The 19,286-nt window shown below is 30.6% G+C and overlaps 1 protein-coding gene across 1 annotated transcript; it reads right to left on the reverse strand.

Annotated features, from left to right (window-relative positions):
- Window positions 1–700: 700 nt before the first annotated feature.
- Window positions 701–18,996, reverse strand: LOC127716659 (phosphoglycerate kinase 1-like). Its single transcript, XM_052222909.1, has 12 exons — window positions 18,834–18,996; window positions 13,761–13,811; window positions 12,093–12,245; window positions 10,857–11,001; window positions 9,343–9,446; window positions 8,401–8,520; window positions 7,861–7,975; window positions 7,292–7,471; window positions 4,986–5,062; window positions 4,340–4,440; window positions 2,200–2,298; window positions 701–1,413 (listed from the first exon to the last, which is right to left on the reverse strand). Exons 1-12 carry the CDS (start codon window positions 18,893–18,895, stop codon window positions 1,373–1,375), a joined length of 1,248 nt encoding a protein of 415 aa, XP_052078869.1. The 5' UTR covers window positions 18,896–18,996; the 3' UTR covers window positions 701–1,372.
- Between the last annotated feature and the right edge of the window lie 290 nt (window positions 18,997–19,286).

Below are 19,286 nucleotides of genomic sequence, written 5' to 3' on the forward strand. Positions count from 1 at the left end.
AATATTACTGTTATACATATATGCAAATTCACGGTACTACAATCTGTCTATAACTATATTTTGGCATTGCACAAGGTCATATTTTCTCTGACTGTTAAATGTAATGACGTCTTTACACAAATTCCATTGGATGTTGGATATATATACTGATTGATATTTTAAGTCTTAAATACATGATTTTTTTATTAGTTGTTATTGTCTTTAAACTAGCTGTCAGTAACTGTGAGACTCAGAGTACTCTGAGATCTTTACTTAGTTTTTTTTTATTTTGTTGTGGGATATATAGATACGCTGTCCGGTTTGTGTTTTCATTAGATGTTTTCTGCTTTGTACCAATCTGATGAGTAATTCACTTTTCAACTGATTTTTATAGTTTGTTCTTCTGTTGTGCTGTTACACCACTGTCCCAGGTTAGGGGAGAGTTTGGCGTCACCAAACTAGTTTAACAATGCCACATTCTATATGTGCCTGTCCCAAGTCATGTATTTCTTAATTTGTATCTTCTATTTTGTCATGAAATTCTAAACATGAAGCATTTTAACCACAAGCTATCCTGGGATAACAACTTAAACCTGATACAGACAGACCAAATGACAAACACACAGACCAGAAAATGTAATGCACCTCTCTAGGTGGGGCATAAAAATCATAAGAATAATCTGGCTCATTAAAGATTATTAAAGTTAAACAACAAAACAAAGAAATTTCAGTTTTATTAACTTTTTGTCAACAAGCACAGCTAATATACGTTAATGGATAACAAGAGGTTAATATATAACAATCTTCTCAGTAAACATTTTCTGGTATTATAGTTCGATTATGATTGCATTTTGAGGGGATAAAATCATTGGTTTACTGATTGAACCAATAACAGCTAGGAGACATTATGACTGTATGGCCAATAACTTGTATTGTGGCGTTCATGTGAAGAGCTAATATCAGTACCATATGCTTATAAACTGTTTAAAAAAACTATAAAGGTCTGTGACGAGTTTTTATCAATATGGATAAAATAATAGACAAAATTTGAATATGAACCAGTGAAATTTCATTTACAAATGCAAATGAACTTCTTTTTCTGACCACAGATTGGGAAAACAGAGATTTTTAGAAAGAAATACAATAAACATTGGAAAAAGAAAAATCAGAACTCTAGTATGAGGAATTAAATTCAATCTTATCATAACAAAATAAATCTTACAATAACAAAAAAAACTGGTAAATGTTAAATAAATATAAATACTATAGTTTTTAATTAGCACTTATCATGTTTAATACTTTTACATTAAAATCAGACCTACCATCATGACATTCACATTATAAAGTACACAAATTAGTTTGAAAGTTTCTATACAGGATTTGTTCACTTCTATTATGCGTCTGATAAAGCTGCTACACCTGGTAAATCTTTACCTGCAAAAAAGTATAAAAAGTTCTTATTCAGTCCTTAAGGTGGTACATAACACTACAGGGAGATAACTCTGTAAAAATCAGCTGAACGTTTTAATCGCGTTCTATTGTTAAGGAAATATCAAGCTTATCAATGATCAAAATAAGGGTTTGTCAAACTGCTATATATCCAATGAAATTTTTCCGATAAAGTGTGTGGTTCAAGTTTTTTGAAATTTTATATTTTTGTCAAAGGGTCAAAGTAAAAATTTTGTCAAAATTTTATGAAAATTAAACGAGCCAAATTATTTTTAGTCAAGGTGTTTGGTATCACCTTAATAACTACAACATATATTTTAAGTATGTTTTAAATGGTGGATCAAATTAAGAATTTGATTTAATTTTGCTTCATATTAATAACAATATCACAGATTTTTTTCCACTCAAATTCAAAATTTACATTTATAATTCTTTTTCCTTCAAACATATGATGGGTATCTAATGTGAAACAGGATATCCTAGCCTTTCCAGAGTACCTTGTATTGTAATCTGGTTGTGCAAAGAATTCCTTTCCGAGAAAGCTTTAGGTCAAATTTTTCTGGGTTTGTATTGAATGTACATTGGTTGGTGCTTTTGAGTTGAAGAAGGATCTTAAAATTCATATTAAATATCAATCTCATGTATTGTATACTGGATTTTGATTCCCTTTTAAATGCAATTAATACAATATTTTCACCTTTTTTTAGCATTTTTTTTTTCATATTTTAAAATTTCAGAATTTAAAACTGACAATTAACTGTCTGTTCTTACCTTCTAACAATTCCAAGCTAGCTCCACCTCCAGTACTAACATGACTGACTTTATCTTCTGTGTTGTATTTAGCTGCACAAGTAGCTGTGTCACCACCACCTGGAAAAGAAACAAAATATTTGAGTACAAACTTTTAAAAAATTTTGTGAAAAGGATGGCTTACAATATCCTGACCAAACAGTCATTATTAGAAGATCCTCGCTTAATTTTGGTCTGAACTTTTATATTTGAAATAAATTTTCTGCATTTTTAAACTTTACACAAAGTTACATTCATTTTCAGTATAAATCTGATTTCAATATTGCTAAAGTATAAAAGAGGTAATTGAAAGTTTCAAAAAGCATGATACAAAATATTGTAAATATGAATACATTTGAATTAATGAAAATATTGTTGTAAATACATGTTCAAACCATTTGAAATTATTTCATACTTCAAAATCCTTATAATTCAAACTGTTTGCATTTAAGATCTTAATCAAAGGGAAGTAATTCAAATTGTTTTGACACAGCCGTTTTATAGACAGTAATAATTTCAGTTAAAAATGTTTTTTTGCAAAGTTTTTTAGTTTTAGATTTTTCAATTCAGTCATTTTGTTAATATAATTGTTTTTAATCACAATTGTATGTTTGTTTTTTGTTTTTTTCAATTAGATTATAAAAAATCTTGAAATAAATAATAAAATAAATTAAACATATAAAAGTGACTTGACTTTCTACCTGCATGTGACCAAGTGTATACACAAACAAAATATTAATTTTTTTTGTTCTTCATACAATATTTCATAAAAATTTTATTTGTTTGTCAATATGGTTGAAGAATTTTAAAAAATGCTGTCACACTTCTTTTCTAATTCCAGTTTTCTTGAATACATACTTTATATTTACTAAAGCAATATAATTATATATTTTAGTACTACTTAAGGAATGACTGTAATATTTTTTCTGTCAATGAAGAAATAACATAAAAAATGTGGTGCACACTGAATAACCCGCCTAGTGAATAGACAGAAAAAATATTACAGTCATTCCTTATAATTTAATTCTAAATTCCATTTATAAGGAGTAAATCACGAAAAAACGTTGATGACGTCACGGTCACATGACAAAATTATGTCTATGAGCTGATTTACAAAACACTTTCATCCAATCAGAAGATACGTTACATCCAAAATTAAATTATATGTATATATTTGTTCAGTAAAGAATTTTGTAATCATCAAGGCAAGTATACTTTTAATTCAGAAATTATTGTGTGCATTTATAATTGAGATTTAAAAAAAAGAAAGAGGAAAATGCAAGATTAGTTAATGCATTTTCGGGAAAATCTGCTTACAGCTCTATGTATAGGATAATTCTAGAAGTAATACATTGAAAATCAATAAATAATCATGGTACATTGGTCAAAAGGTTTTCTAGGTCAACCTACAATGATTATTTATAGTAAGGGTAGATAATAATGCATCCAAATTTAAGATGTTTTTTTTTCACAGCTAATGATTGATTGATTGATTGGTGTTTAACGCCACTTTCAACACTATTGTGCTATTTTGTGGCCGACAGTTTTTATTGGTGGAGGAAGCCAGAGTGCACAAAGAGAACCACCAACCTTTGGTAGGAAAACTGACAATCCTAGTCAATTAAGGTTGAAGTCGAGTGCACCTGCCCCATACGGGATTGCTACTCACAATCTCAGTGTTGACTGGCTAGTGATACAGTAGTTTGACTACTTAGACCACTCAGCCACCAAGGCCCCTCGTGGCTAATGATAATCATCCAAAATTTAAAGAAAAATCACTCACTTCATCAAATTGGCTACGTGAATTTAAAAGTACAAGGAAAACTAACATATTGTATATTTAAGAACATAGAATCTACTGTGGGGGGAATAAAAATTCGAGGCAAATAAAGACTAAATACTTTCCTATCATCAACAAAGTCGTATATGACAGTTGGTGATCGACAAGAATAGCTGCACTATGATGTTGCATTAAGAAAAAAATCAATATTTATCTATATAATATGCACCTTCTGCACATAAATGTACTTTATGGCTTTCATCATATGTGCAGATTTACCTATATTTGAATATCTATCACAATGACCACAGACTCATGCTAGACTTTCCTAGAAGACCTTACCAATGATACTTGTGGCTCCCCCTTGTGTTGCCTTGACAACAGCATCCATCATAGATTTGGTTCCTTTACTAAAGTTGGCAAACTCAAAAACACCTGGTGGTCTGTAACAAAAACAAAACATATCAGAATTTTGGTAACTTGTATAGCAATCTTAGAACAATGACTAGAATCTAGTTTTCAAGTGTTTTGTTTACATAGGACCTAGTAAAGGCACATCAAAACCTTAACTATGAGTGGCTGTCAAATACTTTTTTGTACAGTTAAAATGTTAGAGAAATTCTAAATTTACCCCTAAAGGTGAGCACCCAATCTTCAAAACACCTTTCCTGGGTACTTATGCATGCTTGATTGGAACAGCTGTTAACTTTAATAATAGAATATTAATACCAGCAGTTTATTTTTAGACACTTTTCCAGCTCTTTAAAAAAGTTTAATTTCAGGTATGTTGGAAAAAAGCAAACCTTTTCTGAATTTCATACAAAGTAAATACCACATACATCAATTTATATGATTATAAACCACTTATCATGAACACATCATTGCCAAGATCAATAACAACTCACTGGCAAGAAAGCAATAACTTTAAAGTTAGAATCTTGCTTCCAAAAATAAAATTCAGAAAAGGCTATATTAAAATAATACATACCCATTCCATACAATAGTTTTTGCTCTACCTATCACTTCAGCAAACATTGCTATAGATTTCTCTCCAACATCAAGACCCTAAAACAAAGACAAAACAAATCTTCACAGTTTTTTTTTATTGATATAAAATCTTATCAGCTTTCACAATAATCCTGTGATTTAGAATCTTGTCAGCTTTCTTATGGCCATATTAATTCTGTGCATTCTGACTTTTTTTTTTATTTCAAGAGTGATGGTCATTACAGTATCATAGTTATCATAATTCCCCCCCCCCCCCCCTTTTCCTCCTCCGATTGCTAACAGTGTTTGCAGAATTGCAAATTTATCTCAATCTATTGTATTAATGTATAATTGTAAAGAAATGAAAGTTTTTCAAACGGCATGCTGTCTGCTCTAAACAAGAGTGTTCAGAATCATATCTCTATTATATTAACCAGATTATACTGTTGAAGTCCTAGTTGACCTCTAACTAAACTCTAAACACACATCTAGCACGGGTACCAGCGGCATGCTGTCTGCTCTAAAAAAGTGTGTTCAGAATCATATCTCTATTATATTACCAGATTATACTGTTGAAGTCCTAGTTGACCTCTAACTAAACTCTAAACACACATCTAGCACAGGTACCAGCGACATGCTGTCTGCTCTAAAAAAGTGTGTTTGTAATCATATCTCTATTATATTACCAGATTATACTGTTGAAGTCCTAGTTGACCTTTAACTAAACACTAAACACACATCTAGCAAGGGTACCAGCAGCATGCTGTCTGCTCTAAACAAGTGTGTTCGGAATCATATCTCTATTATATTACCAGATTATACTGTTGAAGTCCTAGTTGACCTAACTAAACTCTAAACACACATCTAGCACAGGTACCAGCGGCATGCTGTCTGCTCTAAAAAAGTGTGTTCAGAATCCTATCTCTATTATATTACCAGATTATACTGTTTAAGTCCTAGTTGACCTTTAACTAAACACTAAACACACATCTAGCACAGGTACCAGATTCAACTGTAGCCTGTTCTTCAGGACCCTTAAGGACATAGGATACAGTAGCAAGGGGAGATAATAATGCATCCAAATTTAAGATGTTTTTTTTTTTTTTTGTGGCTAATAATAATCACCCAAAAATCATGGAAAAATCACTCACAATTGGTCATTTGAATTTAAAATTATTTGCACAGGAAAACTAACATATTGTATATTTAAGTACATGAAATCTACTGTGGGGGCATAAAAATTCGAGGCAAATGAAGACTAAATACTTTACTATCATCAACAAAGTTGTATATGACAGTTATCTGTATAGCAGTTTCGTGTACGACAGGAATAGCTGCACAGTGATGTTGCATTAAGAATACCCTGTAACGTTATTAAGCACCAAAAAAGGGAAATTTGATCTCCAGCAAATATACAAAAATAGGTTTTCTATTTCTAGCTAAAAAATTTGCAGCCCCAATTTATCTGTTACAATCGATTATGTACAACTTCAGGAATGTTATATTGAAATTGTAAGAAAAAATCAAAAGTAATTTCTTTAATATACCGGTACATTTCTATTGGCAAGAAAAGCATCTACTGCTTTTTATTTTCAATAATTGGATGATTTGAGAAATTTTGTATTACAAATCAAATCAAATCAAATATTTATTATTCCAATCATGGTCCCACAGGGGGCATTTACAATTAACAATTATGATAGTAGAAGCAACAAACATGAGACATTGTACAGTATATAACGTGACAGATATTATAATAGACAATGAAAATAGTATTAATAACAAAAATACATTAAAAGTACTCTTGAGTATATTTTTTTTTTCCTTCCTTCCTTATGTCCAGCAGTGTAAAAAAAAAAAAAAAAGTATTAATAATAAAGTTTGATCAACCTTAACTTATTATCTATAAAGATGGAAATTTGTTCATCTGCAGGAGACACCAAGGGACGGTGCTCTAGGATATACTGTTGATTGCGATAGGCAATAACAGCAATCCTCCCCGTTACATTCAGACTTTATCTTATGGACTTTCTTAAAGGCCTATAAATTAAGGAACACTTTGTAAAACTCCGGGAAAAATATCTGTTTCTGTTATTTTTTCATAAAAGTATTAACAATGACATTTTGTGTTTTTTACATGAAACATGTAAATTTCAATCTGAAATATCTCAAAAAGTAAGTCATGAAGGTATATTTTTCTTTGCATATTTCGAAAGTGCATATCAAAATTGACTTTGAATCCAAATTCTAAGGAAAAAGTCAACAAGGTATCTTTTCTGTATCATATGCCCTTAACTAGACCCTTACCATACTTCCAGCAGGGATACCAGATTCTACTGTGGCTTGTCCTACAGCAGCATTTTCAGCAAACTTGTCCCCTGTTACAACATCTACTGGTAAGGTAATGGTGACATTGTTAGCCTTGGCTTTATCTACCAGTTTCTGTACAATCTTAGCACCGTCTTCATCATACAGGGAGGAACCAATCTAAAATAAGGTCAATTATACAATTCCATAGTGGCCTATTCCAATAATTTTGCCTGTAATACATGCCTTTTCAACTGTTTACGTTCACTTTTCATGCTTCAGATTTGTCCCTTATTTGATCTTTCCATCTAAATTAAGTCCATACAAATCTGCACATACATTTAAAACAGAATTATGAAAAAAGTAAATGTCATGCCTCCTTCAACCATCATTCTAACTTTGTACTTTCGTTGGCCTTTTTAACTTTGTTGATTCGAGCGTCACTGATGAGTCTTTTGAAGATGAAACACCCATCTGTTGTAAAACCAATTTAAGCCTGGTACCTACTATGAGTTTATTTCTATATATCTAAACAGTAAAAACGTGTTGATATTTGTACTATATCATACCTCCATATTATTTAGAACTTTAAGAAAGGTGAATGCCATTCCTCCACCGATGATCATTTCGTTCACTTTATCTAACATATTTTCTATCAACTGGATCTTATCTGCTACCTTGGCTCTGAAACAAACAAGATGTATATTTATAGCCATAGTAGTTTAAAGAATTCTATTTTTGAAAATTCAGGAGTTTTTTCCCCCTTCAAGAAGGTATTTTGAAAGCTAGAATCCTCAGCTACACTTTGACTCAACGGATGTGCATTGTCACAGAAAGAGTGTATTTATTGTTAATTTTATTCACACATGCACTGTAATTCAGTCCTGTTCAGCGCTGACACTATCATGTTATTTTTCTATGCAGACCCTTCTATGGGCAAAAAAATTAGGCAAGGATGCCACGCTAAGGATTGCCAGAAATGCACTCTCTAGATTTACCCTACAACAATAATTAGGAATGGTTTCTATTGTCCTGTACGCCTAAAATAGCTAGGAATAGTCTCTCTGGACTTACCTCCAAGGAGCTAGTAATAGTTTCTGCAAACTTACCCTCCAAGAATAGCTAGGAATGGTCTCTCAGGACTGACTAATGCTTTGGCAAAGTAGGTCAACTCTTTCTTCAACAAGAACCCTGATGCTCTCTGTGATAACTGGCATCCAACCATTGAACTGTAATGGAATAAATAAAATCTATTCTTTAACACATCTAAACTATACAATTACAATTCATCTCCTGGGTTCCATTTTTTTCTTATCTGCAAGATCCAAAGTTGTTTTTGATTACCATTATATTAAAGTTCATTACTTATATTTACAAATTTTTTGATTGTAGGTTCTTTTATGTAAATTTTGTAAGTCCACTGATAGAGAATAAATTGTGATTTCAGAAATTAGTTAAACATCCCAACATATCCATGTGCCTGTCCAAAGTCAGGAACCTTATCAGGTTAATGTCACATCTTTTATATCTATTTAAATTTTTTTTGTGTGGAAATATTTGATGTTGATGGTTTCTGTTTAGTTTATTCTCAACTTTATTAGACTCTGGACAATTTAGACCCACCAGTCCATTGTTGAAGACTGTATGTTACTGTCTACAAATGCAGATGTCTGGTTGTTACTGTTGTTTGGTAGCTGTCTCATTGATGTACTGTAAATTCAGAAATTATTGTGATTTTTGAAGAATGGACAAAAATGTGAGATTGATTATTGCGATTCATGAAAAGCTGCATACAGAAACCCATCAGAAATCAGAATGTGGATTCTTAGTATTGGGATATTCACCCCGACACATTATTTGTATTAATAAAAACTTCACAATAATTTCTGAATTTGCATTCATATTCATCATCTCCTTTACTTCATATGAATAAATTTTTATAGAAACCATTCAAGCCAATGAAAAACTTCTGTTAAAAAATAAAGAAGTAACAAATTTGACAAGCTTCATAGAGTTAATCCTTGCAAGACTTTCTGTTTCGCTCCTCCTACCTGTGTGCTCTGTGGGCGGTACCAAAAGCATCATTTACATAAACATCTCCTAACTTTGACAATGAGGCTCTGAATGTGTCTACTGCTGCCTTGTCTGCTTTTATCTATAAATAAATAATAGAAAATACTGAGTTAAACACAATGAAACAGCAACTCTATAAATAGACATGCAGATATTACCATTTGATATTCCATGATGAAAAAGCCCCAACATTTGTTTATGTATATATAGTTATAAACAGATGAACCAAAAGATATGTTGTTTCTAACCCCTTCACAAATGTTAGTGTTTTGTTAAGTTAAACAAGAGTTATCTATCTTGGTAGCAGGTGCTCTCTGAATTGTACTTCTTAAATTCTGTATGTAAACAATTTTCACAATATTACTATTGCAAAACTCTTTCTAAAATTTGGTACTACATGTACATGTAATATTTCCTACAGAAAATTATCTTTTGAATAATTAAAAATTTAAATTATTTTTTGGAAGAAGCTGACAGTCACAATGTATAAGAGAATCTGTAAGATGCATGTTTTAACTTCCCAAAACTCAAGAATTAATTTGTTGTAAAAACATTTCTTGGATGAGTAAATTTTGGGGGATACATCTGAAGGGGAGATAATTCACAACTTGAAAAGATATTCAAATATTACAGGTAAACAAAAATATCTTTTATAATATTACCCCTGAAGTCTCTTAGAAACAAACTAATGACAGACTGACAGACAAAACAGACGCATCAAAAACATTTTAGCCTTTGTTGTATGGAGTTTATCTACATGTCTTTTATATCAACTTAAATGAATAGAAAAAAAATAATAATGCAGCATTTTACAACTGATTTGACTTAAAAAAAAAAAAAACACAGATCCCATCCTGACATTTTTTTCAAACCAGGGTCTTTTATATCTGTAAAGAGTTAATAAATTTTTCACATTGTTTCAGACTGTATGACGATCTGTAATTCATGTCTTAATCCATTTTGTTTCATGGAAGTAGCAATCAAATTACCACATCTCCATATTTTTATATGATTTGATACAAATCATGGGGCCCTATTTAAAATTAAATGTATGGGGGTTGGAAGAGTTTAAGGCTAATAATAAATTATATATATATATTAGTATTCGGGTTTGGCTAACTTTTCATTTTTTCCTCACTTTTTAATAGCACACAAAACTTTATCCATTTAAGGAATGACTGTAATATTTTTTCTGTCTATGAAGAAATAACATAAAAAATGTGGTGCCCATGAATAACCCGCGTAGCAGGTTATTTTAAAGTGTGCACCACATTTTTTATGTTATTTCGAATAGACAGAAAAAAATATTACAGTCATTTCTTATAATTTAATTTTAAATTCCATTTTAAACCGGAGTAAACCATGAAAAAACGTTGACGACGTCACGGTCACATGACAAAATTATGTCTATGAGCTGATAAACAAAACAATGTCAGCCAATCAGAAGACGTGTTACATCCAAAATTAAATTATTACATTTTACTGTTTATACCTTGTTCCCTTCAGCATCAACTCCTTTACCTTCTTCTTCAACGTGAAATCTGAGATTCTCCAGTAACAACACTGTCCCTGGGGCAGGGCTAGCACAAGCTGCCTCAACCTCAGGTCCAACACAGTCAGATAAAAATGTCACTGGTCTATAACAGAAAGGAAAACAATTTAATCATGCATGAACATTAAAAGGGAGATAACTCAGATATATAAAAGAAACCATCTTATGTAGTTAAACTTACTTTCATATACATTACCTGGTGTGATAAACTCATACATTTTTTAATCAACAAAATATACATATATATTTTTTTTAAATTCCTACAATTCGTTGCAAATTTACAACTTTTTCTTATTATAAAAATAAAAGACATGAAAGATGAGGTATGATAGCCAATAAGACAACTCTCCCCCAGAGACCAATGTCATAGAAGTTAACAACTATAGGTCACCGTACGTACTTCAGCAATGAGCAAAACTCAAACCTCATAGCAAGCTACAAAAGGCCCCAAAAATAACAAATGTAAATCAATTCAAACAAGAAAACTAACACTTTAATTTATGTACAAAACAATAAACGAAAAACAATTATGATATATATAGCAACAACATCCACTGAATTACAGCCTCCTGATTTCGAACAGGCACATACAGAAGTAGGCGGGATTTTTAAAACATGTTTGCTGGCGCCAAACACCTCCCCTACCTAGTACATTTAATTACTTTTTTTTCCAATACAATACAATACAATACAATTTATTTACAACTTAGGCACACGTATGGTGCTACAAGAGGATAACAATTATACATTAACAATTACATATATACTTATACATTTACAAGCATTACATACAATAAATAAATAAGTGATATCATACAATAAAACTGAAATATACCATATTTGGTTGATTTGTTTGCAAAATTCTTAATTGCAACGTGGATATGAAGTTATTGTAACATGGCTATGAATTATGAAAATATTTTTTCAATATGTCTTAGAAACATGCACACTTTTGTTAGCACTGGCACGTTACAGTGTGATAATAGACCAGTAAATTTCAATTTTTTGTGTAATATGTAGGTATATACCTTTCTCTTAAAGACATAATTTGTTCATTGGAGCATACAAAAAAATAATGATATTCGTCCAGCAGCAACTCAACATCCAGATTCATCTCATACTTACAACTTTATCCATCAGACAGCAACCCAACAACCAAATTTATATCATACTTACTTCCCAAGGAGTTTGTCTAGTTCTCCTTTGACAGGTAACATGGAATATTTATCTTGTTTTCTGCCATCAGGTCGCCCTAGATGGCTCATCAATACAACAGACTTAGCACCATTATCAAGGGCATATTTTATAGTTGGTAAGGCCGCTGTGATTCTACAAGTAAAAATAACACAAATTTTAATTGGACAATTGTCAGCGGTATTACAATTTTGATAGATTGAAAGTTTTATAAGGGTACAAATGTTTTAATTTTACACTGATGCAATCAACATCAACAATTTGTCAGTAGAGGTAACTTTTAACTCAAAAACTATGTTTTTGTTTTAAGGTGGTATCAAACACCTTGAATAAAATTAATTTGGCTCGTTTAATTTTCATAAAATTTTGACAAAATATTTACTTTGACCCTTTGACAAAAATACAAAAATTTCAAAAAACTTGAACCACACACTTTATCGGAAAAATTTCATTGGATATATAGCAGTTTGACAAACACTAATTTTGATCATTGAGAAGCTTAGTATTTCCTTAACAATAGAATGTGATTAAAACGTTCAGCTGATTTTTACAGAGTTATCTCCCTGTAGTGTTATGTACCACCTTAAATATGTTTTATTGTAAATTAAATGGCTTAATAATATATAACATCAGACCTTCAATTTTTTTTGGAAATCGTACAACCATTGATTCATTATTGTTTTTGTGTATTCATTTATAATTTTTTTTTAGAGTAAATGTGAACCACAAATTTTAGTATTCAACAAAATATAAATTTCCTATAAGTGTGTATACAGAATTTAAGAAAACTGCAATAATCAAGAATCCAGTAAAAAACAATTATTCCTTACTCCAGGAAAACTGGTACCCATAAAAATAAATTAATCAAGCTTTCCTCAATCCACGAAAATTGGTATCCACAAAAAGAAATAAATATACACTAATACATATACACCACCATTCACTTTGAAAAATCTCCACCAAAAGTCAAAGCATCTTGTGTGTACTCAGGGACAGTCTATACTAACCGGACTGGTCATTTATAACAATGTCTATACAAATTTGCAGACAGAACTGTGCCGTCGCTGATGTCTCTTGACTTCATAGCAAATCATTTCATGTTTACGAAGTGTTCTTCATAACTATATGTTAAAGTTTAATGAAGTAACATTTTTATGAAATTTTATACATTTTGTCATTGCAAAATGCTGTTTTTGAAAAGATTTCTCTGATAGTTTTTAAAATATACACCTTTAAACTTTGAGGTATTTTGTTAGTAAATTTCTAGCGGCCGCCATCTTGTTCAATATGCAACCCCTTTTGCACGACTGGAGTGTTCTTCAAAACGATATGTCTCGGTTTAATAATTTAACATTCTTTTAAAATTTTATATTTTTTGTCATGGTAAATGGCTATTAATCAGATTTTATATTAAAAAATATTAAATTACAATGTACTTTGAAATACGCAAATAACTACTAGCTTCGTATATCAGAGATACGAAACTAAATTAATTGTTGGGTGGTAGCTTTACACGGGAGGCGTAGTTATTTAATTAAAATCAATAGAGACTAGTCCCATTAGTATAGAAAGTTCCTGGTGTACTGTAGTGGCCATCTGTCAATGCTAATTTTGATATTTTTTAATGTATTTTTTAGTTTATACTCTTACCTCTGAGTGTTTGTAATCTTTCCTTCTTTCAATGGTACATTAAAATCAACTCTGTAAAAAAAATAATAAAGAGTTAAATTAATGCTCTGCTTTTTTTACATTTCTAGGTTGTAGTTGACTCAAATTAAATATAGGCACATCATCCTAATGTATGGCTTAAAACTGTCTGTTTAGTTTACATTCTATCCACATATTGATGTTTTTCCTGTATAATCCATACAAAATGCGCAATTCAGTTTTCACAACATAGTATTTTCCCCAATATAACCCACAAAATTCATTTTTGTCTGTCTGGTGTATGATTAAAGCAGACAATGAATGTGTCCATGGTGTCTGGTAAACTACTTTATTATTATTCAGAGAAAAAAACGAATTTCGACCAAGGATCCAGAAATTTTTTCACACAATTTCTGTCATTTTGAGATGACTTAAAGGTTGGGGTTCTTTTTCAATCTGTTGAAATTTTTCACACAAGATTCATGGCATCAATGAACTTGTATTGACTGTTTCATCGCATTTACTTCATAAATTTTCTTACCGTTTTTTCTAAAATCATTCAAGAACAATTTATGAAATACAACAGTTTAAAATTGAAATGATTTCAATGACTCAAAACAGAATATTTTTCAGGAATCGCCAACTCTTATATGACGAAATACAAACTGAGTTTCACATGAATACTAAAGAAGTTAGCACAAGTGAATCCTGATTCAGTTCCTAGATACGTTCTGTTTATCAAATTGACAGGAAATCACCAGATTTTTAACTTTATTACCTTTAAAAGTGTTTGAATATAACAGATAATAGCAAGAAATCACTTTGCATTTTACAATTAAGTGTCGATTCTGGTGACCGTGAAGACAATTTCACCCGTGCCTATTGCAAAGTAAATAAAGTACGTCTGACTGGTGAAAAATTACCTGTTTCTATTTTAAATAAATCAAGTTATCAATTTTATAAATCAGAATTGATATTTGTCATTGCTGAAAAGCAATTAATGAAGAAAGTTGTCATGGAATTTTAATTTCTTTATGATACAAGTCCTGAGCTTGTCAGGTGTGAAAACACATGTAAAAAGTGTAAGCGATCATTAGCCAATATTTCCCAGAGGCATTAAAATGGTTATTAGGAGGGCCCTGAGGATTGTCATATTCTACTGGAGTGTCAGTTTTATTATCGGAAAAGGAAAAAAACAAAACAAAAGGTGTCTTACTGGAATGCCTACATTTTATCAAATTGAATAGATGTTGTTTAAGTGAATGGGTGTTGTTTTAGATCAAATTTAATTATAATTTTGAAAAAGGTAAATGAAAGGAAAAATATCACTTTTTTCAATAAAAATCAAATTGAAAAATAATAGAACAAGAAAAATGGTATAACATGTATAATAACTAAAACAAATAATAAAATTAAAAAAAGTTGCATCTATAATTGTTTTTAAAATCACCGAAATAGAGTGTTACTTAAAAAATGTTAACTTTGAGAAATGTGACTATTCATGCTGTAAATTTTAAATGTATGTGTGCTTAATCTATTTGGGATTGTGACATGTGCTTTGATATTTATGTGCTTTTCCCCCCCATCTTTATATACATCTATGTGCTTGTTTACATGATTATTGAGCATGTTGAGGGAGAAATCCATTTGCGCCAAAAATACGTCCTGTTGTGTTACTGTAACAACTCATCATTTTCCGCAAATAATACGTTCGATTTTAAACTACCTATTATCATTTGCACCAAAACTTTAGTATATGATAATGCCAATAGGTACACAACATTTTATTTCAATTTTACACTTTACAACTGAAAGCTGTGTTTTGAGAGTAAGTGACAACCCAACTTGAATGTACCATCATTAAATGCATCTCATTGCACCCTCAATCTCAAGATGTAAATGCAGCGCTTTAACGGATTGAGCCAAAGATCTCCTCATACTCAACTGAATAGACTACCTGTATATGGAGACCAAATCCCCAATTACAGTAAGAACATGAAGAAAATCAATAAAAAGGGGGAAAAAAAATCAATCTACTGAAAATCTATCTTTTTTTTCTAACTTTTTCAGTTTACTACAATTGTGCAGAAATCTCTTTATTCCTTCTGGTTATGTGACGCTGAGTAAAATATAGGAAGGAGCTCCATATTGTTTCCCCGCAAATTTGTTGTTTTTGATTACCGAAAGAATACTGCCTATTAAACAATCAAAATAAATTCTTTACATTTATAAATGAGTCTGAAGCTTATTCAACATACGATTTTTGAGCAAACAAAATGTTTGCATTCTTTAGGGAAACTCATCTGATCAATCAGTCAGATTTTAGTATCTGATAAGAATAATAAGTCGACTTGGTACATGTACGTATCTTCGTCGTTTAAAAATATAAATTATAACAATTTTATTTTAATAATTCTTTGATATGAAAAAAAAAAGTTACCTGATGATAGAGTTTCTTTGTTTACATTGAAAATGACACTATAAATAAAATCCCTAACAACAGGACCAACATTGGAAACAAATCCATATATCCGTTTCTTTTTCAAAGATTCTGAAGTTGAAATAAATATGCTTGAATTTAAAAAAAAATTTATACCATAATTGTATACAGACTTTGTCCCTTTCACCGGCAACACTGAGAGCAAAATACGTTGAGCATAACACACGGATCTCCTGTAGTTGGTGATCGCAATACTGGTATACTAGTATTGTGCACAATACTGGTATAAAAATTTTGTACCAGTATTGTATTCCAGTATTGTACCAGTATTGTGTTTTTTTTAAATAAACAATACATATAAGTAATTAATCTTTTATTAAATGTGTCACATTAATATGCATAATGATATTAACATATGACATGACAATTTTATATGGAATGATTGTATGTTTAACTGACGATGCCATTGATGGTACACTGTCAGTCAGGGGTACTACTTGTACAAGTAATCTTTATTTACTTGAAGAAGTAAATAAAATATACTTATACAAGTTAATTATATTGTTTGAATAATCTCCCCTTAATTTTCTAAAAAATTTACTTGTATAAGTAAATTTTTTTTACAATCCCACAAAAATTCTCAAGTTTTGAGATGTAAAATCATGCCTTTAACAATTTTTCTCAGGTTAGCTCATAATTTTTGATAATAGTTCAATGTTTTATCTCATTAATTCAACAAAGAAACTGATTGAGCAAAGATCTTAAGTATTTGGGCAAGGCCTTCAAAAATTGCTCCTTGGGGGCTTGTAAATGAGCAGTGTTCTAAAGATAACAGACAAATGAGATTTTCATTGTCCATGAAATTACACTTAAATGAATAGTAAAGACATCTGCAAAGGACAGACAATTCAAAATTCTGTTAGAGCAAAGAAGTTCTAAGAATTCAAGAAAAGAAGATAGGATGACTTTTTTACTTGTATAAGTAAAAAAATCTGAATGTCTAAGGGACATAACTAGGCCAAAAAATAATTTACTTATACAAGTAAATAAAATACACTTGTATAAGTATCCTACAAATTTACTTATATAAGTATATTATAATTACTTCTTCAAGTAAATAAAAATTACGTGTACAAGTAGTACCCCTGACTGACTGTGATTGTAATCAAAGAAAGTTTTAAATCTTCTGATGTTTTTTTCTTAAGGGAACCGTACTGTCTCAGCATTTTAACAAACTCTTTACTTTCTTCTATGTTTTCTTCCAGCTCTCTATTTCCAAGTCTCAATAGTATATTTAAGTGAATTTTATATTGACATTAATGCTGTTATAGCTTCTGTATCATCAGCATTGGTATTGTTTATTTCTTCTTCAGATGGCATTTCTGCAACCCCCACTTCCTATATTGATATTTATGTATTCACTCTTTGGACTTTCTCTTACGCTTACTAGATTACAAGCTTGTTTAGATAGCACCTGTACGGCTCTCTTACTGTAGGAGTGCTTGTCTAGTATTAGTATTTGAGTATTTGTACCAGTAGATATATCTGCTACAAATTTTATTGCCCATGGTTCTGAATCAACTGCTTTAACTACCCTTAACATTCATGTAGACAAACTAGTTAATTTGATTATAATCAGGTTCCCCTATTAAGCATATTTTATGTTTAATGGATATTGATATCTTTTATCATGTTTGTTGTGAAGGATTGATAAGAAAATAAAGACAAACAAATGCTAAGAATCTTAGAATACATGTATTAAAATATCTGTAAAAAATATACGATGGCATACATGTAAATGCTGAATTTACAGTGTTATAATGTAATAATTTGCTTGAATTTACTAAATAATAACTCAGATAATAAAGCTTTTATTTTATTTTATCTAAATTGAATTAAATAAAATATAGAAATATGAATTATTTATATAATTAACAATTGTTTGAATAAGATGAGTTGATTACAATAATCTTTTGTTTATTTGTACAAGTATAGTAATTATTTTTAACTGGTTGTTATAAAATTAATTGATTTCACAATTATCCTCTATAATCTTTTTGAGTTCATTTAATCTCCCTTTGATCTTCAATATATCTAATTTTGCTTAAAATTCATATTTCATTATACACCTTAAAGTATAGTGAACAATACAACTACAATACTGGTAGATCAGTAATGTACCAGTATTGCTGTTATTTAAAAAAAAAGTTACAATACTGGTACAAAATTTTTATACCAGTATTGTGAACAATACTGGTATACCAGTATTGCGATCACCAACTACAGGAGATCCTAACACACGAAGGAGTAAATCTGCACATTTGAGACAATTTGTGCCAACAGGCCTTGAGATTGAGGATTGAGGCACCTGCCTCATGTTATCTCCAGTAAATTTTAAAAACGAGTTGGCTTACAAAGGCAAATTATCAAATCAAAGCAAGCCAATTGAGCTTATATGGCGGTTTGACTCAGATAAGACTCATAATTGTTTACACATTATATTAGTGTTTTCCCGTATAGATTGGAAACGTTCGCGGAAAATTTATTCTTCGACTTTCACTTTGACAAATGTCAAGGACAGGTCATTTCCCGTTGTGTTGATCTGTGCAACAAAGCATATTTTTCTGAGCACTCACCGCATCAAAACACGTTTATCTTTGAGATCCAGTGCATCTATAGCGAGTTTGTTCAATGCCATTTTAGTATCTTTTAGTAAGGTTGACAAACAATCTTGCTTTTCTCTCTCACATAAGCCGGCAAAACCTTCCTAATAAAAGATTTACTGCAAGAGAGACAACTCTACTTTTTCCATCAGCAACAAGTTTAGCTTTTAAAAAAGCTTGTACTGAGAGCTGATGTATATTTATGTATATACATTGGAATTGTTCAAAACCCTTACCCATTTACATAACACCTTATCAAAATAATCTTTTTATTTTAAATTCTAATGTAAGAATAGCACCTTTAACTAACCAATAGAATTAAAATTTAAAATTAATTTAAACTTTTTAAAATTTTTAAATTTTATTTGTAAACAGAGACATATATACACAGAGATTGGCAACTCCGTGAAATCCCGTTAAAAAACG

The sequence above is a fragment of the Mytilus californianus genome, unplaced genomic scaffold, assembly GCF_021869535.1.
Source record: "Mytilus californianus isolate M0D057914Y unplaced genomic scaffold, xbMytCali1.0.p SCAF_9, whole genome shotgun sequence".
In the NCBI taxonomy this organism is placed as follows: Eukaryota; Metazoa; Mollusca; class Bivalvia; order Mytilida; family Mytilidae; genus Mytilus; species Mytilus californianus.

Excerpts from the sequence above, each read along its gene's own strand:
- LOC127716659 (XM_052222909.1), bottom strand. The coding sequence starts at position 18,895 with ATGGCATTGAACAAACTCGCTATAGATGCACTGGATCTCAAAGATAAA. Across the intron at positions 12,246-13,760 it reads AAGATTACAAACACTCAGAG|AATCACAGCGGCCTTACCAA; the intron begins GTAAGAGTATAA and ends TTTTACTTGTAG. Across the intron at positions 9,447-10,856 it reads TTGATGCTGAAGGGAACAAG|ATAAAAGCAGACAAGGCAGC; the intron begins GTATAAACAGTA and ends ATTTATTTATAG.